We start from the raw sequence: 27,262 nt of genomic DNA, 5'->3' as shown, positions 1-27,262 counted from the left end.
AGGTTTTTAAAGGATGTGAGATACATGGAATCATTTACTCTCAAGTGAACAACAAAAAAAAAAGAAAAAGGTTTGGTGGTGGGGGGAAATAAAACATGCAAAGTTTTTTTAAAACCCTCCATTTCTCTCGTTCAGTTGTTCTCTCTACCGGCCGGTGACCTGCAACTGCCATTACAAACCGCTGTAATCGTCGGAGAACCGTTGTGATTCAACCGATCGATTGAACGCGACCCTGCGACTCTCTCTTCAACGTCCTCGAAAAAGGTATGTATGTTTGTTAATTTTTTTTTTTTCCCTCCCTGCTTCGTTTCGAGCTACGATTTCTTTTTTTTTTTTCTCCCTCTTCTTCCTCTGCTTCTTCTTCGCCTACGATTCTTTTTTTTTTTCTTTTTTCCCTCTTCTTCCTCTGCTTCTTCTTCCTCTGGTTCTTCTTCGTCTACGTCTTTTTTTTTTTTTTTTCTTCTTCTTCGTCTTCTTCCTCCTGGTTCTGTCTTCGTCTACGTCTTCTTTTTTTTGTTTCTGTCTTCTTCTTTCTTTCTCCTCTGCTCTTTTCTCCGATTCTTTTTTTTTTTTTCATCTTCTTCTTCTTCTTCCTCTGCTTCTTCTTCTACGAATCTTTTTTTTTTTTTTTTTTTTCTTCTTTCTTTCTTCCTCTGCTTCTTCTTCTACGAATCTTTTTTTTTTTTTTTTTTCTTCCTCTGCTTCTTCTTCGTCGACGACTTTTTTTTTTTTTTTCCTTCTTTCTTTCTTCCTCTGCTTCTTCTTCCTCTGCTTCTTCTTCTACGAATCTTCTTTTCTTTTTTTTTCCTTCTTCTTTCTTCCTCTGCTTCTTCTTCTACGAATCTTTTTTTTTTCTTCTTCTTTCTTCCTCTGCTTCTTCTTCGTCGACGACTTTTTTTTTTTTTTTTCTTCCTCTCTTCTTCTCTGCTTCTTCGTCTACTACTCTTTTTTTTTTCTTCTTCCTCTCTTCTTCTCTGCTTCTTCTTTGTCTGCAACTGTGTTTTTTTTTTTTTTTTTCATCTTCTTCCCTTGCTTCTTCTTCGTCTACGGCTGGGGTTTTTTTTTTTTTTTTTTTTTTTTTTTTTTCCTCCCTTCTTCCTCTGCTTCTTCTTCGTCTGCATCTGGTTTTTTTTTTTCCCCTCTGTTGTTCTCAAATGCTATTCTCAAATGCTGTTATTTATGTGATAACCATGTTTTTTATGTACAAAACATCCTGCCCTGCAAGTATATAGACTGTAATAGTGTAATCTGTGATTCTGTATTATGAATTTATGATTGCATGATTATTATTGTTGTGCATTAGTGTAGTGCATTAGTGCATTAGTGCATTAGTGAATTAGTTATTATTTTTTAGATTGTAAAGTGCATTGTAGATTGATATGCTTTTTCTTATTTTTTGTTACTTAGTTTCTCTTGTTGTTGTTTCTTATGTTTATGTAGTGTTGTAGTTTATTCAAATAGATATGGCTACTAGTGGTAGTGGCGGGCCATCTGCTAGTACTGGCGCATCAACATATGATCCAAGCAAAGATCCAACTAGGAAGGCCAAATCAAAAGACCCCGGGTGGAAGTATGGATATTGGCCAGATCTTAATGATAAGAACTTAGTGCGATGTACACTTTGTGGAAAAGATGCCAAAGGAGGAATCAAAAGGCTTAAGCAACATTTAATTGGTGGGTATGGAGATATATCAAAGTGCCCAAAGACAACTGCAGCAATCGCTAGAGAGATGCATTAAGCTATCATGCGAAATCAGAAGAGGAAGCCTGATGTATTTGATGAGGATTATTCTGTTGGTCATCAGGAGGGAGATGATTTGCCTGAAGAGATAGAAAGTGGAGGGCAACTCCAGTCTGGTGTACCAAGGCCCCCAACTATAGACTCCTCAATAAGGAACCTTGTACCAAGTTCTGGGACATCTTCCAAAAGGAATAAAGTTAATGTTAATACACAAATGGCAGTAAAGGGTCCGATAGATTCTTATCTTAGACGGACTCCTGAAGAAATAGTTGGTGAGAGGAGGTCTAAAGGTTCTACCCAGACAACAATACAAAGCAGCTTAAGATCAAATGCAGACAGAAAGAAAACTAATGCATATGTTGCAAAATGGTTTTATGAAGCTTGCATCCCATTCAATACTGTCAAGTTAAGGAGCTTTGAGGAGATGGTTGAAGCCATTGCACAGTTTGGGTCAGGATATAAGCCCCCTTCTTACCATGAGTTGAGAGTGCCCTTGCTACAGGATGAAAAAGCTCAGATTGACTGTATCAAGCAGAAATATGAAGATTATTGGAAAAGGCACGGGTGCACTCTTATATCTGATGGGTGGACTGACAAGAGAGGTAGACACTTGATTAATTTCCTTGTCAATTGTCCATTGGGGACTTATTTTATGGGCTCTGTAGATGTATCTAGTGAGTCTCAATATGCAGCCATGTTATTTCAGCTGCTTGATAGTAAAATTGAAGAAATTGGGGAGGATAATGTGGTACAAGTAGTTACAGACAATGCAGCTAATTATGTTGCAGCTGGTAGAATGTTGATGGAAAAACGGAGTAAGCTTTATTGGACTCCTTGTGCAGCTCATTGTTTGGACCTCATGTTAGAGGACATTGGCAAGTTGAAAGCTTATAAAACAACAATAGAGAGGGCAAAAACAATGACAAGTTTTATCTACAGACATTACAAACTTGTTGATGCTTTGAGGAAAAAGACAAATGGAATAGATCTGGTGAGGTCTGGAGTTACAAGATTTGCTACCTCATTCTTGACACTACAAAGTTTGTACAAGAACAAGGATGCCTTGAAGCAATTATTTGTATCTGATGATTGGAATAGTTCTAAGTTGTCCAAGACAGAGGCAGGTAAGAAAGTACTTGAGACAATACTTGCACAAACATTCTGGAACAGTGTACTAGATTGCTTAAGAGCATCCCAACCAATTTTAGTTGTCTTGAGGTTAGTAGATGGTGATGAGAGGCCTGCATTGCCTGAAGTTTATTTGGCAATGGAAATAGCAAAAAAAAGGATAAAAGTAAATTTTACCAACAAAGAACGGTCATGGAAGAAGGTGTTAGCAATTATTGATGATCGTTGGGAGGTCCAAATGGATCGACCTTTATATGCTGCTGCCTTTTACCTAAATGCTAGCAAATATTTTGACTACATCAATGATGCCCCTTTTGAAGAATCATGTAAAATACAAGATGCATTCATGTCAGTTATTGAAAGAATGGTGCCCGACTTAACTGTGCAAGACAAGATCATACGTGAGTCTCAATTGTACAGAAAATGTGAAGGTAGCTTTTCAAGGAGTTTGGCTTTTAAACAACGGATAGTCGGTGAAGGAGCATTGGATCCTAGTAAGTATTAAGTATTTTTTTTTTTTAATTTTAATAAGTATTTAACAATATGTGTATCTAATTTTTTCCTTATATATAGTCTCTTGGTGGCAAACACATGGATCTTCGGCCCCTACGCTTCAACAATATGCAATACGCATATTAGGCCTTTGTTGCTCCGCTTCCGGTTGTGAGCGCAATTGGAGCACATTTGATTTTGTACGTATGATCTTGTCTATTAGTTTGTAATTATATTTTTTACATCTATTTCTTGACTTAAATAAAGAGTATTTATGGATTCAGATTCACACCAAGAAGAGGAATAGACTAGAACATCAGCGCTTGAATGATCTAGTCTATATCCAATACAATCGTCGGCTTCATTCAAGGTTCCAAGAAAGAAGGGAAAAATGCAGCAATTGTGATCCATTAATTCTTGATGAAATGAATTGGAGTAGTGAATGGATAACAGGGGATCAAGAAGATGGAGATTTAGTCCATCCTGGAGACGACCTCACATGGGGAGATGTTGATAGAGCAGTTGGTGCATCTACATCGGTGGGGGGTCGTAATTTACCTAGGAGGGCTCAAGGATCAACAAGTGCAGCCAATATTTGCTACACACGTCGTGGTAGGGGAAGGGCCACTATTGAGGAATCATCAGATGATGAAGTTGAAGAAGAGGTCCACGATGTGGTGCGTGATGATGAAGATATTGAAGAAGACTTTGGTGATGGGCCAACTGATTCTATGAATCAACAACAACAGGAGGGAGAAGAATTAGATGTTGATTTGTTAGCTTGATTATGGTTAAACAAGAACAAAGTTTAGCTTGATGGTTTATTTTGTTGTTTTAAAATTTATACTTTAAAGCTTACTAAAGATTAGTATTTTGGTTTATTTTTATGTTTCTTAATTTCCATTAGGTGTTTTTAATTCTCCCCAGGTAGGATTGGAACCCATAGCCTATCACCTATCATGAGTCATGACTCATATATTAAGGAACAAGGTTTCTCTTGTTGCTTAGTGTTTTAGTATCACTAACTTATATGTATTGATTGACAGGGGGTTAAACATTAAAATATCATGGTTCATGGACTCATGGTCTATGATGGACTTTGTGGATCTCGTTTTGGGCATCATAGAGGTAAGTATATCTAACTACATACTTAAATAGTTAAATATTATATTATTTATAATATTTCATTAGGAATTATATGTTGTTATGCACTTATGCCTTTTGTTTAATTTATAGCTTTTTTTTATGAATAATTTTTTTATTTTTTGTTGTGTATTCTCATGTTAGAAAATATATCACTTTGCAATTTGCATTGATATGAATTTCATGTTGAATGTTGATTCTTGTCTCTTGATGTTGCTTAAAGTGTGTACTTTTTTCCCTTGATGTTGCTTAAAGTCGTGCTTCTTGTATTTTGATATAACTTAAAGGCTTGATTTTTTACAAGCAATTTAAAATTAAGTATATCATTGTTATACAGTTGTACTAGATATTATAGATATATTAAAAAAATAGTAACGTCTTTTTTGGCGCCATATTCGCCGTAAGGCGGGCGCCTTCTCGCCTAAGCGCTTAGACAGCCCTCCAGCGCCTTGGTTCGCCTTGGTGCCGTGACAACTATGATATCAACAATAACCACACACACAAACATGACAAAGAGTAGCAAGTTTCCAGAATTTTTCACCGGGGATAACTTGGCAAAAAAGGCAAAAAAAAAAAAAAAATGTCTCCATGGACTGTTGGACCAGGCAGTTGACCATGGTTACCTAATTGACCGTTGACCACCAGTCCTGAACAGTCTTTAATCACACCAAGAACATATCTTCTAGGATAACCATTGACTACCCAAAGGTCCAACAACTCCGCACCTTTTGCCCATGCCACAGTGACTTGATCGGCCAACCAACCAAGGTTGCAAAGCCAATCAGCAATATTGACCACCAACAGCCAGCCCTGAACAGTTCGGGACCCAATTGGCCAATCCCATTATCAAAGCCTTGATTTTTGACATTTGATCATCCCCTGATTTATTGTTCCTGCTTGAAGTCCTCCCGACTTTTGTTTTAAATTTATGCATTTAGTTGTAGAAACAAAGGGAAAATGTTATTGAAGCCCAAAACTGCAATAACTATAGAGGCATAAAACTTATGAACCACACCATAAAACTATGGGAAAAGGTTATTGAAGCCCACCTAAGAGAGGAAACCAAGGTATCGGATAACCAATTCGGTTTTTTGCCAGGGAGATCCACAGCAGAAGCTATTTACCTCCTAAGGAGGCTTATGGAAATTTTTAAAACCCACAAAAGGGACGTCCATATGGTCTTTATTAACTTAAAGAAAACATCTGACAGAGTATCGAGAGAGCTAATTTGGCATGTCCTATAGAAGAAAAGGGGTAAGATTAACTATGTAGATATAATTAAAGACATGTCCGAGGGAGTAGTGACGAGTGTCAAAACGACAGAGGGGCAATGAAACAAATTCCCAATCACAACTGGGTTACACCAAGGATCTGGTCTAAGTCCTTACTCATTTGCACTCATTATGGATGATCTAACCAAGCACATCCAAGACTCGATTCCGTGGTGTATGTTATTAGCTGATGATATTGTGCTGATAGATGAAACTATGAATGGGATTAACACTAAACTGGAGCTACGGAGATCAAGCTTGGAATCAAGAGGTTTTAGGTTAAGCAGAACGAAAACACTATATAATGTCCCCCTTCAATCAATTTAGAGGAGGGGAGGGAGTGGTGAAGCTAGGGGAACAGGAACTACCCCGAAGGGACTGTTTTAAATACTTGGGGTCTATCATTGACAAAGAGGGAGATATAGAGGATGATGTTGCCCATATGACTAAAGTGGGGTTGATGAAGTGACGATATGTGTCGGGAGTTTTATATGACAAAATAATACCTATTAAACTCAAGGAGAAATTTTACAGGATAGTTATACGACCAGCTATGACGTATGGAGCGGAATGTTGGGAGTCGAGAAGAGTACTTTGAATAAACTGAATGTCGTGGACATGAGAAGGTTGAGAGGGTTGTGCGGCAAGACCAGGAGAGATAGGGTAAGGAATGAGCGTAATAGAAATGATTTGGGGGTTGCACCAATCCAAGACAAACTCTGTGAGAGCCGATTGAGGTGGTATGGCTATGTCCAATGGATACCTATGGAGGCCCCATGGATGCCCCATTAAGGAAGAGTCACCAGATTCATTTGGAGGAAGCTAGAAACGGTAAGGGCAGGCCTAAGATGACAATTAATGAAGTGATCAGAAAATATATGCAAAGAATAGGGCTTGACCCTAGTATGACCTCAGATAGAGTTTCGTGAAGGACAAGGACTCATGCTGCTGACTCCCTATAGGGGATGTTCCCATGATGTTTTTTATTTTGTTGTACCTTTTTGTTGTTGTTGTTGTTGTTGTTATTGTTGCTGTTGTTGTTGTTATTGTTGTTGTTGTTGTAGTTATAGAAACAACACAAAAAATTAATTATACAACTCAACTGCATAAAAGCCTTCCATTTGATTTGGCATGAGAAATCTCCATGGTGCAAAGCTCCAACAACTTATGTAGTTATGTCCGATTGAACTTCTAGGATTTTGCATATATTATTAGAAATTAATAATTATAAATCATTACTATCCCCCCTATTAAAACAAATTGGTGTCCACAGATGGACGTAAACTATTAACAAAATCTACAAAGAATAATAATTGTAGGTACCCTCAATGTAAAGCCTCACTCAATGTGCTTTTCTGATTCACACAAGTTTGTTGGGTGTTGTTATCACTTGCTCCCAAATAAAAATAATACATAGTCAATGATCATTTCTTGGTTCTTCCAGTGAATCTTTTACGAATCCACACCCCCCCCCACCCAAAAATAAAAAATCAAAAAATAAAAGGGAAAAAGAAGAATTTTATTTAATCAAGTCACCTAAGATTGAGGCTATTATAGTTAAGAACCACAATCCTTAGCTAGAATCTCCATTCGACGGAAAATGGATGATACTAGAAATCCCTTCTTGCCGAAAATTCTTCAGTGAAGCATACTTTACTGTTATTGGCTCAGTTAGCCTGCACCCCTAGATTATTGACTGCATTATATCACCAAATATGAGAACATTTTCTCATCTAAAGGTAGTTATTTTTTTACCCAAAACTTGTAAGTTCTCTTTGATGGTTTAATGAGGGCATCCAAGCTAACCACTTGCTCTTGTATATGCTGCACCAATGGCAGAGCAAACAATAGGGATGAATTAACATTTTGTAAGAAAATATTAACATACAGAAAAGTAGCAAAAGAGCACCCTTGTGGAGTATTTCATAATCATGTTTTTTCAGTTTGCAAATTCCGACATAACGTAAATTGACCCAGAACATCATACATGGAAGATTACAAACACTTTCAACTCATGATATAAAGCACAGTAAATAGGGGAGGGGGCAGATGTTAACCATATATACAGAGAATATCCTTAAACTTAAGAAGAGGAAACATATGGGCATTTGACTATAGATTGCAATAGATCCACTGAATGAACAAGTAGTGGTAGGCCGCAAAATGCAAGTTACCAGAAAAACTACTCAGCCTCCAATCAGCTAGAAACCCGTAATCTAAGTAGTCAACTATATTACGAATATGTTTAGAACCTTTGTGTCCCCATTTGCCATACAAAATCAGCAATTTTGTTCATATTTTTGTTAATGAAATAACAGGAAATAAAATAACCTACGATGCGACATTATTGGCCCCGCCTTTGGATGCATGACAGCCTCACGAATTACACATCTTCTCCACTCCACCCTATCAATTTCAATCCCAATTTCTTCTTTAAAAGACATTTACAAAACTATAAAGTTGCAAATCTAGCTAATTTACCCTTCCTATCATCAACCAGAAGCAAAACCAGGAAGGGGAAAAAAAAAAAAACAAGGGGGCGACGGCCATGGGGAGAGATGCAAATGAAATGCGAAAAGAGTGGGGGGAACAATAAGCCGAAGAGTTCAAACAAGCAATTGCGGTCAGAGACTCAGAAGGGTAAGGAAATTCAAAACAAACCCCCAGTTCTTTGTTTCCGGTCAAAATGTTTTGTCCTAGAAATAGCAAGACTCACAAAGAAATAACTAGCGATCCTAACAAGTAGCGCAGAACGTACCCTGAGACAGCTCACAGCACGCACGCGCGTTGACAGCAAGATGCGAGGTGAGGCGGGCGGCAGCGACGACGCTGTGCAGCGGCATAAGGGATTCCATGCATCCTATCTCTCCCATATTCCTATCCAAAAGTTTCAGAACTCTGTCAAAACAAAACAAAACAGACCAGAACCAAAACAATAGGAACAATACGTCTGATTTCAGAACCTTACAGAAACTCGTCTTGGGATACCTGGTGGTGGGGAAGGAGATTCGCCGAGTTTGGAGGCGAGAAGAAGCGAGTGGTGGAGGACGGATGCGTGGTAGCGGCGGTGGTGACCGAAGTGAGGAAGTTCTTGCCGTAGAGATCAACGACCTCGCAATCGATCCACTGCGCCAAGCCATACCTTTCTCTGTTCCGAACCAGAGGAAGTTGAATTTGTCGCGAGGGTTTTGTATGCTCGGCAAGGGTTTAAGGCTTTGGCACCGTTTGGCTAGATAGAGACCGTGGGAAAGGATAATATAATTTCCATAATGGAAAAAGAAATGAAATAGTTTTTCTTATTTATACTAACTGTGCCACATGGAATCGTGATGTGGCAGTTCGATTTTCGATGTTGTGAAATAGTCTGTAGATTTTCTTAAAAAACAGTCTATAGATTTTATATTGTGCATACTTCAAATTTATCTATTTTATTAGAAAGAAGAAAAAAAATGACAAAAATGTAATAGCGCCCAAGGTCTGATCCTAAGCCCCCCTCTTTTAAAAAAAAAAAAAAAAAAAAAAAAAAAAAAAAAAAAGCCAGCCTATTTAAAAAATGTTTAATAAGTGAATTTAAAGATAATCGTATTATACACGAATGATACTCATTATAACATGTTACATACTCAATAAAACTTTTTGGTTCAAAAAAAAAAAAAAAAAAGAGATTAACCCAAATGGGCCAAATCCCAATTCTAGACCCTTGTCTTCTATCAAGAACCCTAATCGATTGAAACTATATCCCTTATTATTCCTTAATCTAAGTAATCCAAAAAAACGAGGAACCCTTGCCCAGTGACCCCTCCTCCTCCATCTCTGTTATCGGCGGCTAGTGAGCAAGGGCGATAGATAAGACATCAATACCCCATGCTCTCATTCTCTTATCCATTTTCTCTTCCCATCGATTGTTGAAAACCCAATCAACCCTTCCTCTTATCCATTGCTCTTCCTATTGATAGTTGAAAATCCAATCGAGGGCGGTTGCATCAATCAATAATTTTTAACGATAAGCAAAAAAGATTCCAAAAAGATGATTCACATGGACAAAGATTGCCAAGGGCAAGATTCTCCAAAAGGTGATGAAATGAAAACCTTTTTATGAAATTTAGCATACAATCGCTATTTGAATTGGAGAGACAATTATTTACAAACATAGTTGCAGTCGGACAATGTGAATAATTAAAAAGAGGGAAATGACATGGTTGTTCTCCTCCCTCTATTCTTATAATACTGCATTTGATAAATCAAAGGAGTTGAAGGGAGGAGGTTCTTGAGCCTTAAAATTGATCTGTGGCCTGTCTTAGATTGTACCGCCATGGAAATTTCAAGAAAATCCAAGCACATCTCTGGAATGAATGATTGTAAACTCTTATTCTCCATCTTCTTGAACCTTGTTTTTTTACCAAGAAGAATAAGACAACATGTAAAAGTTACGAAATGAGATGGGGTTTGATTATCCTCTTAGTTATTTTTACCATACATTTTTTAGGGGTTAAATATAATTAATATTAAATATAAAAATTCAAAAGAATGATAAATGATTTCAAATTGGAAAATCATATTGGATTTTAATGTCCATAAAAGCATGGTAGATTATAATTTAGTTTAAAACAATCATTTTTAGTCCCAGATTTTTGCTTCCGGATTTTTACAGAGCAATCGTATTAAACACGTATTAAACGCGTACTATATCAATGCCGTGCACGTTTTATTGCACCGAATTTTTTGAAATATATTATTACTGTATGTTCCATTTAATTACCATACGTATTTGTTCCCGTATTATTGCCATCCCCAAACTTACTATGGAAGTTATATGTTTTTTTTTTTTTTTTGCTATAAGCTGAGAAATTATAATCATTACATTTAATTTCAACTGCAGATCTAGTTTGCAATTCACAACAGACACGATAATTTATTGGGGTGATAAATGAACATGTATCAAGTCAAAAGCTAAAACATGGTAGGAGAGTCGAAAGCTGTAACACTAGAGTGCAATTTTCCACCAATGAGGGGGTAGATGATTGATCGTCCAGTAAAAGGTGTTTAATGGGAGAGAGATCGTGATATCTATGTAGATTGTGTGAGGGTATGTGTAGGAATTGGGTTGGCTGGGCTGGATTAGACTCAAACCAAGTCCTCAGCCCAAGCTCCACTCTACCCAGCTCGGAGCCTAACCAATGAAATCTCAACCCTATCCCAACCATGGTTTCAAGTATTGGTCTTGTATTGAATCGGTATTGACTGAGATCGATTCTCTGACCCCTAACCAATCCATATCAATGTTTTATATCATTTCAGGGATAAAATAGTAAAAAATTAGTACTTAATAATAATAATAAAAAAAAAGGGGTTAAAATAGACCCATACCCATACCGTCCCTTAAATCCTGGTTCCCAGCCCAGCCGGATTCTATCAGGCTTAGACGGGGTTAGCCTCGCTGTGGGGTCGATAAAAGCATATTTTTGAATTGGAGTTATCCTTTTTTATATTTTTTTTGTTCTTTTTAGTTTCTGGCCAACCAAACATAGCCTAAAAATCGCATTTTCTGGAAGGGCATCAATCGCTCTCCCTTCTAATTCTCCGAGTTATAAACTCATGTGGCGACGAAACGAAAGGCAGGAAAAAGAAACGGAAACCCCAGTATTCCGGGCATTTTCTTGTAATAATAATAACACTGTAACGCTTCAACTGCTCTTTCTCTCTTTCAGTGCCGTTTCTCTACCTATATCTGCATTGGAGAGCACAGCCCCATGATTTTTTCTCCTTATACGTTACGGTGTTACAGAAAATCAGAGTTGATCTCGTCGAAGGCAACTTCGTGACTATGGTGTCCATCACTTCAGTCGAATTGAATTATCTCGTCTTTCGTTACCTCCATGAATCAGGTCGGTTTTCAGCTCTTCATCTCTTCGTGCTTCAAAATTTCCATTTTTTGCTCCATTATCTTATTGGGGAGTGAAAATTTTGATTTTTGTAAACACATCTCGGCGAGAAGGGGGTTCTAGGGTTTCTTTGTCGGTCATATTTTGTTTATCCTCGCAATCAGAACTAGTTAGGATTTGAAAACAGTAACCGGAGGTTAATTGTGTTAGAGAGTTTCGTGTGCCATTTAGGGTTATGTTGTAAGAGCCTTCGATCCGTGTGTTTAGAACGGTTTTCTATTTTCATGATCTTTTTGAGGGTTTATTTTCTGCATTTGACAATATGATATCCTCGGCAACATGATAATGAGGAAACATCATTTTTTTTTTTCTTGAGATTTGTGGTGCCGACGTGCCAGTTAGTAGTATTAATATGTGGAGAGGCACTATGATGTGATCCTCCATTGCACAGTTCGGAGGAATTATAGATGTCCGTAAGGGCGGAGACAAATGCATAATATTGTCTGAAAAATTGTAGGAATTAGATGTTTCTAATCAAAGTTGGGGGTTGAAGGAGCGAGCTAGAAAAATTATATAATTTATTCTAGAGAAGGATAGAGGAGAAAGGAATGTTATGATACCCTCCCTCTACTAAGATTGGAGCCTCTTTGCTTTCTTATTAGTTGGTTTAATTAGATTACGATTGGTGGAGGGCAGACAAACTAATAAGTGTCTTTCTTGTGTGCTGGAGGTACTTTAATTTATTTATTTTTTCACGTCCCAATTTGTCGCACTTTTACTAGTGAGGAGATGGAGGAACAGAAGAAAGTCATATTCTGTATGGAGTCAGAATCATTTTATTTTTCTCATGCTAAAATGCTGAAGGTTAAGACCATATCATATCCACCCTCCAGGGACCCTGCCAAAAGGGGGACTCCTCAATTATGGCCCTTTTTATTTGCTGGTATGAGAAATTTGGGTTTGAGAATGGTATATAAAGCAAGATTTAAAAGATCATTATTGGTACATGGTTCGATCCTAGTTGATTCTGATCTGGTGTCTATCAATTGGCTGATCAAGAATGCACAAGATGATCTTGGTTGATCCAGGCCAGGGAACCCCCTCCCCCACCCCCCAAAAAGCAAAGAAAGAAAGAAAGAATTACAACAACAACAAAGCTTAGCCTTATCCCAACTAAATGGGGTCGGCTACATGGATCCGCAAAGCACAAAAAAAAAAAAAAAAAAAAACATTTTGGGACATCCCACTCACGAACAATCGGCAACTCGGATCCTAACCCTCCAGACAGCTCTTTTAGATGCCATATTAGGGTAAAGATTTAACTTTTGCATGTCTCTTCCAACTACTTCCTCAATGGTTATTTTTGGCCTACCCCTAGCCCTTTTAACTCCATTTATTTGTATCTGGGTACTTCTTCGTACTTATGTTATTCATAGATGTCTGGAAAAACACCATTTTATGGCAATATGAATAGAACATATATAAACCATTGTGTGCTAGCATGGTTCATAGTTCATGTAAGTGTGGATATCACCTCACCCACGGTGAGAGGCAGTGGGTGAGAGACCTGAGTCTGAGAGAGACTACCCTGTATCCTTCTTCTTCTCTATCATCTTCTATTTTGTTTCTATTTTATTTCCATTGCAACCTGAGGTTAATTGAGAACACCTGAGATCCTACTGTAGGCTAAGGGTACCGGTGCGGCAGTGACCTATTCTTACAATAAAGGACAGCCCCATAAGTGACTGAATAAACGTGGAACCAAATGGAATTTAAAAGGGGCCATGGTTTGGACCAACCAGCCCTTAGCTTCACATTACCTAGACAGAGGCTATTTAAGCCCTTTTCCTGGCTTCTTTAATCCAAGGTTTACATTACTGGTAGTCTGTTATGAAACATTCTCACCCTTGTCCATATTTTATCTTTATCCTTTATTTTTTAAACTTTTGAAGTACTTACTGAACTGTTCTCTATTGTCAGGAAAACTTTAACGTGTGTTTGCTTGCTATCTCATTGTTATTTTGTACCTTCGTTGTGGTGCTTATCTTTTTGTCCTTTCTCTTTCTGTTCTCACTTATATTATTTTGTGATTGTGATATTTTGTGATTTTTTTTTTCTCCTCCAGGTTTCACACATTCTGCTTTTGCTTTAGGATATGAGGCAGGGATTAACAAAAGCCCTATTGATGGCAATTTAGTTCCGCCAGGTGCTCTTGTTACATTTATACAAAAAGGACTTCAATATCTTGAGCTGGAATCAAACTTGAGTACTGTAAGTTGGCTTTAATAAAATTTATTAGGATTTTGAGTTACTACATGCTCTAAAATTTTACTCTGAACATTGTTTGTTTTAAGCTTGTCAGAGTGATGGAGACGAGGATGATGACTTCTCCTTTTTACAACCTTTGGATCTTATAACTAAGGATGTCTATGAACTACGGCAAATAATAAGGGAGAAAAAAGAACATCTTCAGAAGGAGAAAGACAAGAAGGATAAGGAAAAAGAGAAGGAATATGACCGGGAGCGTGAACGTGAACAAATACGAGAAAGAGAGAAGGAAAGGCTGGAAAGAGAAAGAGAACGCGAGAAGGAGAAAGAAAGAATAGAAAATAAGGAGCATGAAAAGGAAAAGGAAAAAGAAAAGGAAAAGGAAAAAGAAAAGGAAAAGGAAAAGGAAAAGGAAAAGGAAAAGGAAAAAGAAAAGGAAAAGGAAAAGGAAAAGGAAAAGGAAAAGGAAAAAGAAAAGGAAAAGCAGAATGAAGATATTGCTGATAGAGAACCAGTCAGAGATCGTGAAGAGAAGATCAATGTCAAGCTCGAAGATAATGGAGTTGGTGGAGGTAAATCCATATTTGCTGTTTAATGTAGGGCCAGCCATTGGCCTCAAACTCCTTAGTCCATGTGTGCTGTTTGATGCAGGGCCAGCCATTAGCCTCAAAATCTCTAGTTGCAGGCGTATTAGGTAGCCAGCACTTGAGCCCATTAAGCTACACTGTGGGGTCAGTTTTGTCTCACTGAAACCCAGCTTTGTGGTTGGTGGTCATTCCGTGGTGCAAGGTTTTGAGGATCAATATTGTAGGATGGCTCCGTCTGGGGGTGATACTGATCTGGATTGTTCTGGATCCTGATCCAAACAAACAATTGCCGATTTGACTGGAAAAACATATAAAAAAAAAAGTTGATTGTCTGATCTATTACAACAAATTGGATCATCCCCATACAACACCAATAAGAAAGACATTTTGAACATTTTAATACTGAGTTTATAAACCTTGATCCATAAGAAATTTTAAATTATCTTAACGTTTTACTGTGGCTCTTGTTTTATTTGATTTATTATTATTTTTTTATTTGGGGGGGTGTGGTGTGGTGTGGTGTGGGGTGGGGTGTGGTGGGGGAATAGTTAATAAGGTGAATGCAAGTCTTGATCCCAGGTCTTGGCAACAACGTGCCATAGCTTTCTCTAGCTGAACCAACTGGCACTGTCACACACATGGGTAAAAACAAATGTAAATAAGGAAACAAGCTTTTAGATGGCATGAATTATTTGCTCCTAGTTGGAGATTATTTTTTTTTAATGTGTATGTTAGTTTGTCTAAATTAAAGTTTTAGCTAGGATCTTAGCCTGCAAACAAGCCTTTGGGCTACATTTTTGAAGTATGAGTTATTATTGACTTACTATATTCACTGTTGTTTAGTTTAGGTTTCTATTTAAGCTTAATTTTGGAGTTGTTTCACTGGTCTGTCAACTTTGTGGAAATTAATGCAGTGTGGTTAAGAAGATATATTCGATCTGACATGGATCCTTTTGGTCATCATGCAATTTCAGAAAAAATCCTGAAAATATGCATTCTCCCAATCAATATTTTTAAGCATGGAATGAAAGGTCGAACTAATATCGATTGGTGATTAGTAGTCTAAACTGTCTGATCTACAACAACAACAACTCTGCCTTTTCCCAACTAAATGGGTTCGGCCTCATGGATCAGGGAAAGGGAAGACAAAGTAACACTGCAAGAACATTTCACCTACAAGAGATTGGGTATATGGATCTTTGCCCTTCAAACAACTCTGTTTTCGGTGATACTAGAGTCAAGACCAAACTTCTGCATGTCTTTTCTTACCACATCATCTATAGCCAGTTTAGGCTTGCCCATAGCTTTTTTAGCACTTTCCATCTGAACATGATCACTCCTCCTTACTGGGGGCATCCCAAGACCTTATTTGAACATGACTTAAACAACAATTTTGGAGCTTGTCCTGAATCAGGGCAACTCCCAGATAGTTCTAACCCAATCATTCCCTACTCTATCTCTCCTAGTTTTACCGCACATCCATATCAACATTCTCATCTCAGTTACACTCAATTTATCTATGCTATGCTTCTTGACTGCCCAACATTCCGCCCTATACATCATAACCTATCTTACAACTGTTTTGTAAAATTTTCCTTTAAGCTTTCTAGAGGAATACATTGATCACATAACACTCCAGATGCGCCTTTTCACTTCATTCATCCGAATTTAATTCTATGAGAAACATCATCTATTGTATTTCCTTGTTTATGGTTGATCCTTGTTGTCTAAAATAGTCGTTTTGTGGTATCTCTCTTCTCCATGGTTCAAGATCTCGGTGAGATCTTGGATCTTGCTGAGATCGCGTTTTTTTAGATTAGCAAGAGGAGATCACAGGCGAGGTATAAAAACGACAATATCTCACGAAGATCTCGCCAAATCTGTCCATATCTTGCCAAATCTCGCCAGTTCTCGACAAGAGCTTGCCTCTATTTTTTGGAAGAAAAAACACTAAGGGGCAAGAATTTTGGTGCTTTTGCTTGAGGATCTCCATTCTTATCTTATGTTATTTCAAATTTTCAGATGTATGTTGATGTGACTCATCAGTCATCAATGTTAATTATTAATCAATTAATTAATTATCTATGATGTATTTTAAATTCTTAAGATTATGGCGTGTCATGTGTTAGTTGTGGAATGTGAATTGTGGAATAGAGCATATTAGCCTAGGGTCCAAAGGGACGGAGACTACTTACATAGGGTACGGAGTCAAAGTACCATTTTAAGTTTGATTTTTAAAAAACTGATGTTTCCATTTTGTTTAGAAGTCCTAAAATAGGGGTAAAGACTTAGTTTCAGGGACTATAAAGACCATATGACCATTGAGACCAACCACCGAGTCGACCGTGAAAAAATACATGATCTCGGCGAGATCTCTCTTTTTTGGATAAACGAGATGGTGGGCGAGAGCGAGATCTTAAACCATGCTTTTCTCGAGTTTCACTACTTCATTATCCATCCTTGTGTGACTTAAGTTACACACCATATACTCTGTCTTTGTTTGACTTATCTTAAAACCTCTTGACTCCAAGGTAAATCTCCATCGCTCAAACTTATCGTTAATACCTGCTACTTTCTCATCCACTAGAACAATATCTTCGGAAAAAAGCATACACCATGAAACCTACCCTTGCATGTTCTTGGTTAAATCATCCATGATAATCGTAACAAATAAAGGCTTAAAGTTGATCCTTGATGTAACCCAATTATAATTGAGAATTTATTACCTTAACCTCTCACGGTTCTCACATTAGTCACCACTACCTATACATATCTTTCATTATATCTACATCGACACCCTTCTCTTCTCCAATACCTGCCATATTAAAAGGGACTATCGTGGGCTTTGTCTAGGTTGATGAAGACCATATGGAGATCCTTCTTGTAGGATCTAGATCTTTCCATGAGCCGTCATAATAGGTAAATTGCTTATGTCATGGATTTACCTGGTATAAAGACGAATTGGTTCCTTGAGATATGAATTTCTCTCCTTAGGCGGGATTCAATAACCTTCTCCCATAATATCATTGTATGACTCATGCCTCTATAGATGTTGCAGCTCTATGTGTCACCTTTATTTTTGTTGGTTGGAACTACCATACTTCTCCATTCATCTGGCATTTTTCTTATACTCATAATCTTGTTAAACAGCTTGGTTAGCTAGGATACCACATATAGAGTCCCAAGCTCTTCCACACTTTAGTTGTGACCTCATCTGGACCAAGTGTCTTACCTGCTTTCATCCTTCTTAGGGCTTCTTTGACCTTAGTCATTCCCACCCAACTATGTTGTATGATGTCTTGATGGATACGGTACTCTTCCAAGCCACTTCTACTCGAGCTGTCTCCATTTATTAAGTTGCAAAAAATACACACCCCATCTATTCATAACGTCTTCATCCTTTACTAGCACCCTACCGTCTTCACTTTTAATACATTTAACATGATAGAAATCTCTACTCTTCGTCTTTTATATTTTAACAATCTTATAAATAGCTTTTCCCTCTTCCTTTGTGTTCAAATTGTTATATATGTCATCATATATCTTCACCTTGCTTTCCTCACCGTTTTCCTTGCTTCGTTTCTGGCAGCCTTAATACTTTTTTTTAATCTTTTATCTCCTTAGTCTTTTGCCAAGTCTTAAAACTATCTGAGCTGTTTGATCTGTTTAAGAAAAATATTTGGATAATATTTTCTCTTTATTAAATCTAATTAATAAATATTTGAGCTTTTGGTACTCAAAGAAGGAAAAATAGCTATGTGCCAATTATATTATCCTCTCTGTTCCCAATTATTTCTCCTGCATTTGGTCGTATACCAATTTCTTTATTCACTTGTGAGTACTTTAGTCCAATCTTCTGCTCTAAAACTTAATCCCTAATATCCCTATACTAGTTTCTAAATTATTACCCTTTTATCTATTGATAAGTTCTAACTATTTAATTCCTTCAATTACATGATATGGGAGCATCCCTCAATGAAAAATCAGTGGATTGGATGTTGCTTTACAAACCATTGGATCAGTTTGGTGATTGGGAGGTTACAGAAAATTAGATTATTTCTTTCACCTTATTCGGCTATATTTCTGGATGGTCAAAACTCATTGTTTTAGCATGATTTTGGTTCTGTTTTTGCTTGCTTATTGAGTTGCCTCACAATCGAGACCAAGATCAGTTATATTTGGGAAGTTATGACCTACTTTCTAAAGGAGTGTCGAGCTATGGCTGGATTTCTGTTTTAGAAAGCTTTAGCTGTATTAGGATTCTTATTTGGTTTTGTTCCTTAAATTAGAATTTTTTATTTTATTTTATTTTATTTAGGAAAGGGGATAAGCACTCATAAGATTTTTTGGCATAAAGCTTTGTTTGTTGTTGTTGTTGTTATTAAGCACTCATAAGAATTGGTGAAACTGTAAGTTGAATCAAATTAAGAATTTCTTTAAATTAAAATTCAGGTTGGGACATTGGGTCTCGGGAATATACTTCGAAGCAGTTTAAAAAAAAATTGATAGTTATTGCATCAGAGATGGGAAGACTGTTCCTAATGCACCTCAGCACAATGGTGTAGTAGAAAGGATGAATCACACTATTGTGGACAGAATTAGATGTATGCTCTCACTTGCTAAATTGCCAAGATCCTTTTGCGATGAGGACCAGACCACCAGCTAGCGGATCAGAAAGATTTGTATGGAATGTCCTACTCCTACCTGACAGCTCCTGAGAATCATTGATAAGAAGATGATCCTACGAACCAATTCTTCCCTTGATTCCTCTAGCTATGAAAGAAGACGCTTTGTAAATAACAATTTTTTCGTGATAGTTCACAGTTGAGAAGGAAGATGGTCCAAAGGAATGCTTCATCGTGTCATTGTGACTCATCTTTATTTTGTGGGCGTCCAGCTTGTGATGCACGAGGGAGACCAAGACAGTGGGGCCTCTATAAAAAAGATTTGTAAACGTTTATGTTTTGAGTGGGATGGAGTTCTTCGGGTGTACTTATGGGAATGGTTCTCTTCCAGGTGTTTTACTTGTCAAATCCTTGCTTTGTTCATGATCAACGAGCCCCTATCTCTTTTTCTTTCTTTTTATTCTGTTTATAGTTCTATTTGAGCCTATTATCCACATGTTTTGTAAATTACTTCTTCACAATGCCAAATTAATCTGAAGTTCTGGCCTTATCCTAATTTCATCACCTAAATGCAAGTATGCAACTAGAGGAGTAGAGGGGCAACTTAGCGAATTTTTCATTGGAACTTTGCAAACCTATTCTCTTTTTTGGACATTCTGTGAAGGGTCATTCTGTGGCTTTACCATCTCATTTTCCTTACACCAAACTGCAGTTCAAAAACGCTTTTACAGTAATGTAAACAGTGATAGACAAATACTGAATTTTCTTTCTTTATATTTATTGATTATGTCCTTGTTTTGCAAGTCCGGTGAAGATATCCATGGGGATTTGAGATATAAAGATAATTAAAATGCAATAGAGATTTAGAATGTTAGAGAAACTAAGATAGGAAAGAGAGGATTTCTTGATACTTCTGTGCATGGTTTAAGATCTCGCGAGAGGCGAGATCTCGCTAATATCTTTCTTTTTCAAGAAGGCGAGACGAGATGTATGGCGAGTTATAATTGTACAAAAACTTGACCGAGATCTCGCCTCTATCTCGCCAAGATCTCGCCTCTCTCTCTATTTTTTCGAAGAAAAAATTAGGAGCAAGGATTTTAGTGCTTTTGCTTGAGGATCTCCATTCCTACATTCATTGATGCTTATAGAGTAGAGAATATTACCTCCTCATCCACATTTGGTGTTACTTTAGTTTTCAGGGTATGTGAATGTGACTCGTCAGTCATCAATGTTAATTGTTAAACAATTAAGGAATTATCTATGATGTCTTTTAAATGCTTTTGATTATGTTGTGTCATGTTGATTGTGGAATGTAGATTGTGCAATAGAGCATACTGGCCTAGAGTCCGAAGAGTCGGAGAATACTTACATATGGCATGAAGTCAAAGTACCATTTTAGGTTTGATTTTTAAAAAAATTGATGTTTCCATGGTGTTTAGAAGGCCTAAAATAAGGTAAATACCAAGTTTCAGAGACTACAAAGACCATATTGTCACCGAGACCAACCACTGAGTCAACCGGGAAAAAATATATGATCTCAGCGAGATCCCACTAGATCTCTCTTTTTCGGATCAACGAGATGGGGGGTGAGAGCGAGCTCTTAAACCTTGCTTCTGTGAATGACTCCTTCTTGTAGAAATTCTCTTCTTCACGTGGTGGTCTTGAAAGACACTTTCTTAGGATTATTGTTTAGTATCATTTTATTTTCAGTATATGTGTACTCAGATGTGCTGTCAATTGAAATGCTTATATATTGTAGTACTGCAATTGAATGGTCAGAGCAAACCAAAACAGAATCGGAACACGGAGAATATGTATCCAGATTAAGAAATAAAATTGAAAAAATAATCAGATGGATGGAATGGACTGGAACTCAGGTTCGAGTTCAGTAAACATGGGGTAGAATAACTGCTGAAAGTTAGAACTTGATCCAATGGTTGAATCCTAGTAATATTAGGGAAAAATCAGAAATTTGGCCAATTGAAATGAAGACCAGATAAAAGAGTTATATCGGGTTTTAATTCTGATTGCAGAGTATAAATATCAGCCAAAAGGCCCAAACAGAGTAGTACTAACAGAAAATTGATTCAGTAAAACAGAAAAATATAAGAACAAGGGCAGTTTACAGATTTCTTCTATATACAGATCAGCAAGTTTGATATGTACCAATTTGAATTTAGTTCCTTTTTAGGGCTCTGAGGAACAGCTGTTCAAAATTTGGTTGAATGCTTATGGTTGGATTTTCCTAATTGAAATTCATGCAAACAAAAAAAGTGTAATATATGAATCTCAACCAGAACCAGAATTGCAGAAAATTAATTAGAACGGTAAGTTACTAGTTAAGGGAGGGGAAGAAAGATGGAAGAATAGTATAGAAATAGAGAAACACTGGGGCTTCACAGCGCAAGGTGGTTTGGAAGGATCAAACATCAACCAGCCTTGATCAACAAGGAATGTTGATCAAACACAAGGGATTTCTTCATGCAAGGAAGAGAAGATCGGCACAGCTTTTCATTAATCAAAATTCGTGTACAATGCTGACCTCCCTTGCAAACTTATATCCTTAACTAATAAGATAAACTGACTAGGAAGCTAAAATATGGAAACTAATTCGGAAAATAGTCAAAATTTAAGTCCTAATTGACATGCCTATGACTTACGTTTGATGTGGAATTGAATAAAGATAAGAGTTAAGAGTTGGAATGGGTGATCCCATAATGGAACTCAATTAAGATATCCTATGCTGATTGGATTTCACAAACTAATAAAGAAATAAGCTATCTAATAAGAGAAATCCCATATGCAGATTTACTACCCATGTTTTAGGATCTTTAAAGTGGCCTATTACATTGAAAACCCTATTGACCAAAGGTCCATCATGTATACAACCCAACCTAGACTTATTGCTAATAAATAAGCCCCTTTTGGAACGTATCTGCATCATTATATCACAGCCTCTTGCAAATCTTTATGTTCTAACAGTTCAATGGATATTTTTAGGGCCGGAGCCAATGGATATATGTACTAGTTCTCCATCTGTCCCTTGTGTAATTTCAGCATCAGAAGTAACTATTTTGGAAGGACATACTTCTGAGGTTTGATGTTGTCCCTCCCTTACCTTGCATTTCTTTAACACCTTTTGTATTATTCACTTGTCCGCCTGATACTTGCTTTGAGTTCTCATGTAATGCCATGTTTGTTTTGTCCCCAGGTTTTTGTTTGTGCATGGAGTCCTGTAGGCTCACTTCTAGCATCAGGGTGGGTGCAAGTCTGTCATGTTTGTCAAAGGAGATGTCATTGATGGAACTGATTTTATTGCATATGTAGATGTTGTGATGATCTGTCTCCCCTCCACCTCCACCTCCACCTCCCTGGGCAGTTCCTGCCATTTTTTTTTCTCTGAAGAGCTGTTTTTTTCCATGGTTCTCTTTGAATCAAACCTTATTGTTGAATGCATTGGTTTTCGTAGTAAACTTGTTCACTTGAATGAATATGTATGGTTGTTGAATTTGTAGATTGAGCTGTTAGCGCACCACTCATTTTCTTTATTCATACTAGATTGGTTAAACCTGACTTCTGTTGTTCAAGGTGGACCTTCTCCCAGAATTGATAATGATTCACGATTTTCTTAGACCACTGGGAAGGTGCATATTTGAAGGGGAGCTGAAAGCAGCAGTTTTTTCTATTTGTGGGCTATCACTACCTGCTTACGTATCATCTGTGTCCTTGTTAATTTACTGGAAATTGTGAACTCATTCTGTTCACTTTGACATGTTTACCTATGATTTTTACGTTGTCATAGCTGTAGTCAGTTTTTGTTCTGTTTAACTCTATATTGTGCTTGAGTTATACTACTTTATTAGATTTCTTACAGATTCTATATTATCGTCCTAATTTATAGGTCTGGAGATTCAACAGCCCGGATTTGGTCAATTCCAGATGGGCCTTGTAGCTCTAGTATGCAGAGTGGGCCTCCAAATGTACTAGTCTTGAAACATTTTAAGGGTAGAACCAATGAGAAAAGCAAGGATGTCACTACACTTGATTGGAATGTGAGTTTAGTTAAATTTCTGTTGGCATCGATTGTAGATAAATTTTTATCGATAATTTTGTATTTTTCCATCAATTAAGATGAATCTCAAGGTTGTGCTTTAAAATAATGTTGAAGTCTGAGGTTTCTTGGGTGGTTTGTTATCTTATTGACTATATATCTTTTCATGTTTGATTTTGTCATGCTTTTTACTTGTGATTATGCAGGGGGAGGGAACACTACTCGCAACAGGGTCTTATGATGGGCAAGCAAGAATATGGAGTAGAGATGGTAGTGTTATTTTCCTTCCTGTTTTTTTGTCTCCAATAATCAGCTTGGGAAACCGATTCCCCTATAGCCGGTTATCTGTCTTTTGTTGTAGAGATATATAAAGTTGTAGTAAGCCATGACTGTTTAGAAGGCTCATGTCATATATCAAAGTCCTGCTTTTGCACCTAATAACAGTGTCTATGCAATTTTGGAATCCTTGTGTTAGTTGTTTTGAAATATCTTGCTTAAATAGTATGTATTGTTCATCTGAGAAGTATGTGAATCTTGTCACCATCCATTCATGATTAAACACATTATTTAAAAACTTGTCTAGTCTTAGCTGCTCATTAGAAGATTTGTTTCTTAGTTTCTGTATGGCTCTTTTCCCACAGGGGAGCTGAGGAGTACATTAAACAAACACAAAGGACCCATCTTCTCTCTAAAGTGGAACAAGAAGGGTGATTGTCTTCTTAGTGGCAGTGTTGATAAAACAGCCATTGTGTGGGATGTGAAGACTGGGGAATGGAAGCAACAGTTTGATTTTCATTCAGGTATGGTTGTCACTAAAACAATGAAAATATGTATTGTTTCTTTTCAAGGAAGTCAACTATTTGAGGATGAACCTAATGTGTCTTAACATAAACTTGCAGCTCCAACCCTCGATGTTGACTGGAGAAACAATGTTTCCTTCGCAACGTGCTCAACAGACAACATGATTTATGTTTGCAAGATTGGAGAGCCTCGTGCCATTAAGACCTTTTCAGGCCATCAGGTTTTTTCTTGCAATAGATTGTCTTTGTTTTCGCCTCTCTGCACCTGTTCATTCACCTTCTTAGCTTGAGTAGATATGATTAAATATTCAATTATCATTTATCTGTATACTTTTGTGCTCCTCAAGGTGAAAATTAATTTTCATTTCTGTTCCGGCCTGGTAATATGTGCTTGACAAAGTCTGTTGCAACAATTGAAATCCTAATAATTGTCTAGTGATTAAAATGACATCTTCTTTGTCAATGGCCAACTGAATCAGGTATCATGACTAACTTCAATCCTTAAAAACATTAGGTGTGGGGTTGGATTCATTCAAAATTTGCATTCAGTGTTAAGACTGTCTCATATGGCTGACCTAAGAGAGAGTCGGGTTTGCTTGAGGATTCTTAGAACACTCATGCAGTGGCTATTCTTACATCACCAATGCAGTTGGCTATTCGTACATTACCCATGCAGTTGGCCATCTTATCTTATCGTTTACATGGATCTGCTACCGTAGCTGACTAATTGGCTAGATTGGCTATATTGTCTTTCTATTTGTGTATTACTCTTTTCAGTAGCATTTTATAGTTGAAAGGAAATCAAAGAAATACATAAAATCTGAGGGCAACATACAAGAGGTGAAGCTAAAGTGGAATAACACTGAGCTGCTGCCTAATTGTTTTGAGTTTCGGTTTTCCAGGGAGAAGTTAATGCTATCAAGTGGGATCCAACTGGCTCATTGTTGGCTTCTTGCTCTGATGATTTCACTGCAAAGGTGACACTTGGTTCCTTCCCAAGCATTTGATTGATTCCCTAGGACCTCGTTGCAAATTTGTGTGGAAAATTGTTATGGTCCTGAATATGACGAGTTTTGTAATGAAAAATCTGATGCAGATATGGAGCATGAAGCAGGACAAGTATGTGCATGATTTGAGGGAGCACGTCAAGGTTCTAATAAGCCTTTCACGTTTCTTTTTTGTTATTTTATTTTTGTGAAGATAACAATCATTAACATATGTTAGAAATGTTGCAGGAGATATATACCATCAGATGGAGCCCTACGGGGCCAGGTACCAACAATCCCAATCAGCAGTTAGTGCTTGCAAGGTAAATGCAGAATGCTTCTTGGGAAAAAGAACGAATACTTATTATTCATCTATTTCTATCTGTTCCATTAGGAGTTTTCATCCTACAAATATATTTCTTGTTAGCATCCATAATTTGCAAAAATGTGCTAGATTTTGAATGGAATCATTAAGTGACTATATATGCTTTTACTGTGGGAGAATTATTTGTCTTCTTGGTTAATATTGATAAATATTTTCATTGGCTGAAAATTGGGATTAGAGAATTCCATCCCTTTTTTGTTATTTGAAAGTTCGATTCCCATTTGTTTCATTGAGTATATTTTACTGGAAAGTGCTGAAAAGCCGAGGAAATTGGGAGTAGCTAGAAAGCCAAAATTTATCTTACTGAAATTACCTTACAAAAGTTTGGAAATGACTTCCATTTCAAAATTCTGGATTTTGTTTTCCGGGAAAAAAGTGGTGGCATCTTGGTCTATGATGTATTTGCCATACAGGGAGGACATCAAGTTATTAACCAATAAATGGTTGGATTTTTTTCCCCACTTGGCCTTGTCTAAATATACTTTGTCATGTACAATCTGTTAGAGTAGAAATGCCAAAGAAACACGAAATAAACTTTGCAATGAAGTATTAGTGGCAAATCAGACTGGGATATTAAATATATCTGTTTTATTTATAAAATTTGGGTACTTCATGAACTACTTTGACTATATCCATTTTCTTTTCACATTTACATTTTTGTATCTTGTTGACCATACACACTAATATATGCTGTAAATTCTGTTGTGTCATCCAGTGCATCCTTTGACTCAACCATCAAGCTTTGGGATGTGGAGCATGGGAATCTTCTCTATAGCTTAAATGGTCACAGGTACTGTTTATGGGCTTTGGACTCCTGGTTGACAATTATTGATAGTATACAATGCTGGACCGGATCAATTGTTTTTTTCACTTTATCCCTACATCAGAAATCCAAAAATCAACCAGATTAGATGAACCTGCCCATCCATTCATTATTTCCCCTTGTATATTTATTATGCACTCATGGTTATAGCCATCTTGTTAAATATATTATTGGGTTATTAGAGTTCCTAAGTCGAGCTGTTGAATGGTATTTCCTACTTTTGTATGTACTAAAATCACATGTCAGCTAATTGTGGTTTATCCTTCGATTAAAATAACCAGGGACCCCGTATACTCTGTTGCATTTAGCCCAAATGGGGAGTATTTGGCGAGTGGATCTCTAGATAAATGCATGAACATCTGGTCAACCCGAGAAGGGAAGCTTGTTAAAACTTTCACTGGTAATGGTGGCATATTTGAAGTCTGCTGGAACAAAGAAGGTGACAAGATTGCTGCATGTTTTGCCAACAGCACTGTCTGTGTCATGGATTTCCGAATGTAGTAAGCTAAACTTCTTCAGGACTTCTACATGCATTTGCTGAACGGTGTTGCGGGCATATTTAGTTTTTGAAATGCATTTATGAATCATTATGAAGTTAAAGCTATACCAGCTCTGGTATCCTAAATGGCTCACTGTTTTAGTGTCTCCATTAATTTTTTTGGTTCATGCTCCAATGTTGTTACTGCTTATGAATGATCAGATTTGTCTTCCATGGTAGAAATGGCAGAAGCAGATTCTGACCTCCTGTACAGCTTAATGTTTCTAAGAGTAGATAAATTTGATCCTGTTTAGATGAATAGTATCATCAACCCTTCCGTATTGCGAGAAGATGTCTGTAATTTAGTACGTACTCAAATCCCTCTTAGGGTTCTATCCTTAGTATTTGATTTACCTGTGGAACCTTTTATCCACAGGTGATGTATGGATTATGAATACACATTGTAGATGACTTTACTAAATAAAGCAAACACGAACATGCCTTGGGCTTCTAACGCCCCCCCCCCCTCTGAATTATGCACTTACTTGAATGGTATTGAGACTCTCAAACCTTAAGCAAAAGAAGATTGTGGTTTTAGAGTT

The 27,262-nt window shown here is 37.1% G+C and overlaps 3 protein-coding genes across 4 annotated transcripts; 2 read left to right on the top strand and 1 right to left on the bottom strand.

Moving 5' to 3' along the window:
* The first annotated feature begins 1,745 nt into the window (after positions 1-1,745).
* On the top strand, positions 1,746-4,415 carry LOC122084935. The gene is made up of 6 exons (XM_042653351.1): positions 1,746-2,539; positions 2,708-2,959; positions 3,029-3,363; positions 3,443-3,561; positions 3,646-3,763; positions 4,408-4,415. The coding sequence occupies exons 1-6, from the start codon at positions 1,746-1,748 to the stop codon at positions 4,413-4,415; spliced, it is 1,626 nt and encodes a 541-aa protein (XP_042509285.1).
* Positions 4,416-7,520: 3,105 nt separating this feature from the next.
* LOC122083943 (protein NONRESPONDING TO OXYLIPINS 2, mitochondrial-like) lies at positions 7,521-9,017 on the bottom strand. 2 transcript variants are annotated; one of them, XM_042651886.1, is made up of 3 exons: positions 8,764-9,017; positions 8,534-8,652; positions 7,521-7,599 (listed from the first exon to the last, which is right to left on the bottom strand). In XM_042651886.1, exons 1-3 carry the CDS (start codon positions 8,913-8,915, stop codon positions 7,577-7,579), a joined length of 294 nt encoding a protein of 97 aa, XP_042507820.1. In that variant the 5' UTR covers positions 8,916-9,017; the 3' UTR covers positions 7,521-7,576. The 2 variants fall into 2 exon arrangements, with proteins under 2 accessions (XP_042507820.1, XP_042507819.1); XM_042651885.1 differs by lacking the exon at positions 7,521-7,599 and adding an exon at positions 8,021-8,181 and having other exon boundaries at positions 8,764-9,015.
* Positions 9,018-11,367: 2,350 nt separating this feature from the next.
* On the top strand, positions 11,368-26,979 carry LOC122083874 (WD40 repeat-containing protein HOS15-like). Its single transcript, XM_042651798.1, has 14 exons — positions 11,368-11,660; positions 13,783-13,928; positions 14,020-14,497; positions 22,138-22,232; positions 22,349-22,395; positions 23,039-23,189; positions 23,395-23,458; positions 23,830-23,988; positions 24,088-24,209; positions 24,891-24,965; positions 25,085-25,138; positions 25,224-25,297; positions 26,075-26,149; positions 26,464-26,979. Exons 1-14 carry the CDS (start codon positions 11,600-11,602, stop codon positions 26,681-26,683), a joined length of 1,821 nt encoding a protein of 606 aa, XP_042507732.1. The 5' UTR covers positions 11,368-11,599; the 3' UTR covers positions 26,684-26,979.
* Positions 26,980-27,262: the final 283 nt, after the last annotated feature.

The sequence above is a fragment of the Macadamia integrifolia genome, chromosome 7, assembly GCF_013358625.1.
Source record: "Macadamia integrifolia cultivar HAES 741 chromosome 7, SCU_Mint_v3, whole genome shotgun sequence".
NCBI classification, from domain to species: Eukaryota; Viridiplantae; Streptophyta; class Magnoliopsida; order Proteales; family Proteaceae; genus Macadamia; species Macadamia integrifolia.
The sequence above is the reverse complement of the archived record's forward strand: the minus strand, read 5'-3'. Positions and strand labels throughout refer to the sequence as shown.

Bases quoted from the DNA above. Each gene is read 5' to 3' on its own strand.
- LOC122084935 (XM_042653351.1), top strand. From the start codon at position 1,746: ATGCGAAATCAGAAGAGGAAGCCTGATGTATTTGATGAGGATTATTCT. The intron at 2,540-2,707 runs GTTGATGGAAAA...TGATGCTTTGAG, and splicing joins TATGTTGCAGCTGGTAGAAT to GAAAAAGACAAATGGAATAG. The intron at 3,364-3,442 runs GTAAGTATTAAG...CCTTATATATAG, and splicing joins TGAAGGAGCATTGGATCCTA to TCTCTTGGTGGCAAACACAT.
- LOC122083874 (XM_042651798.1), top strand. From the start codon at position 11,600: ATGGTGTCCATCACTTCAGTCGAATTGAATTATCTCGTCTTTCGTTAC. The intron at 11,661-13,782 runs GTCGGTTTTCAG...TTTCTCCTCCAG, and splicing joins TCGTTACCTCCATGAATCAG to GTTTCACACATTCTGCTTTT. The intron at 25,139-25,223 runs GTTCTAATAAGC...GAAATGTTGCAG, and splicing joins ATTTGAGGGAGCACGTCAAG to GAGATATATACCATCAGATG.
- LOC122083943 (XM_042651886.1), bottom strand. From the start codon at position 8,915: ATGGCTTGGCGCAGTGGATCGATTGCGAGGTCGTTGATCTCTACGGCA. The intron at 8,653-8,763 runs GTATCCCAAGAC...ACTTTTGGATAG, and splicing joins ATCTCCTTCCCCACCACCAG to GAATATGGGAGAGATAGGAT. The intron at 7,600-8,533 runs GTACGTTCTGCG...CCATTGGTGCAG, and splicing joins GTGCTGTGAGCTGTCTCAGG to CATATACAAGAGCAAGTGGT.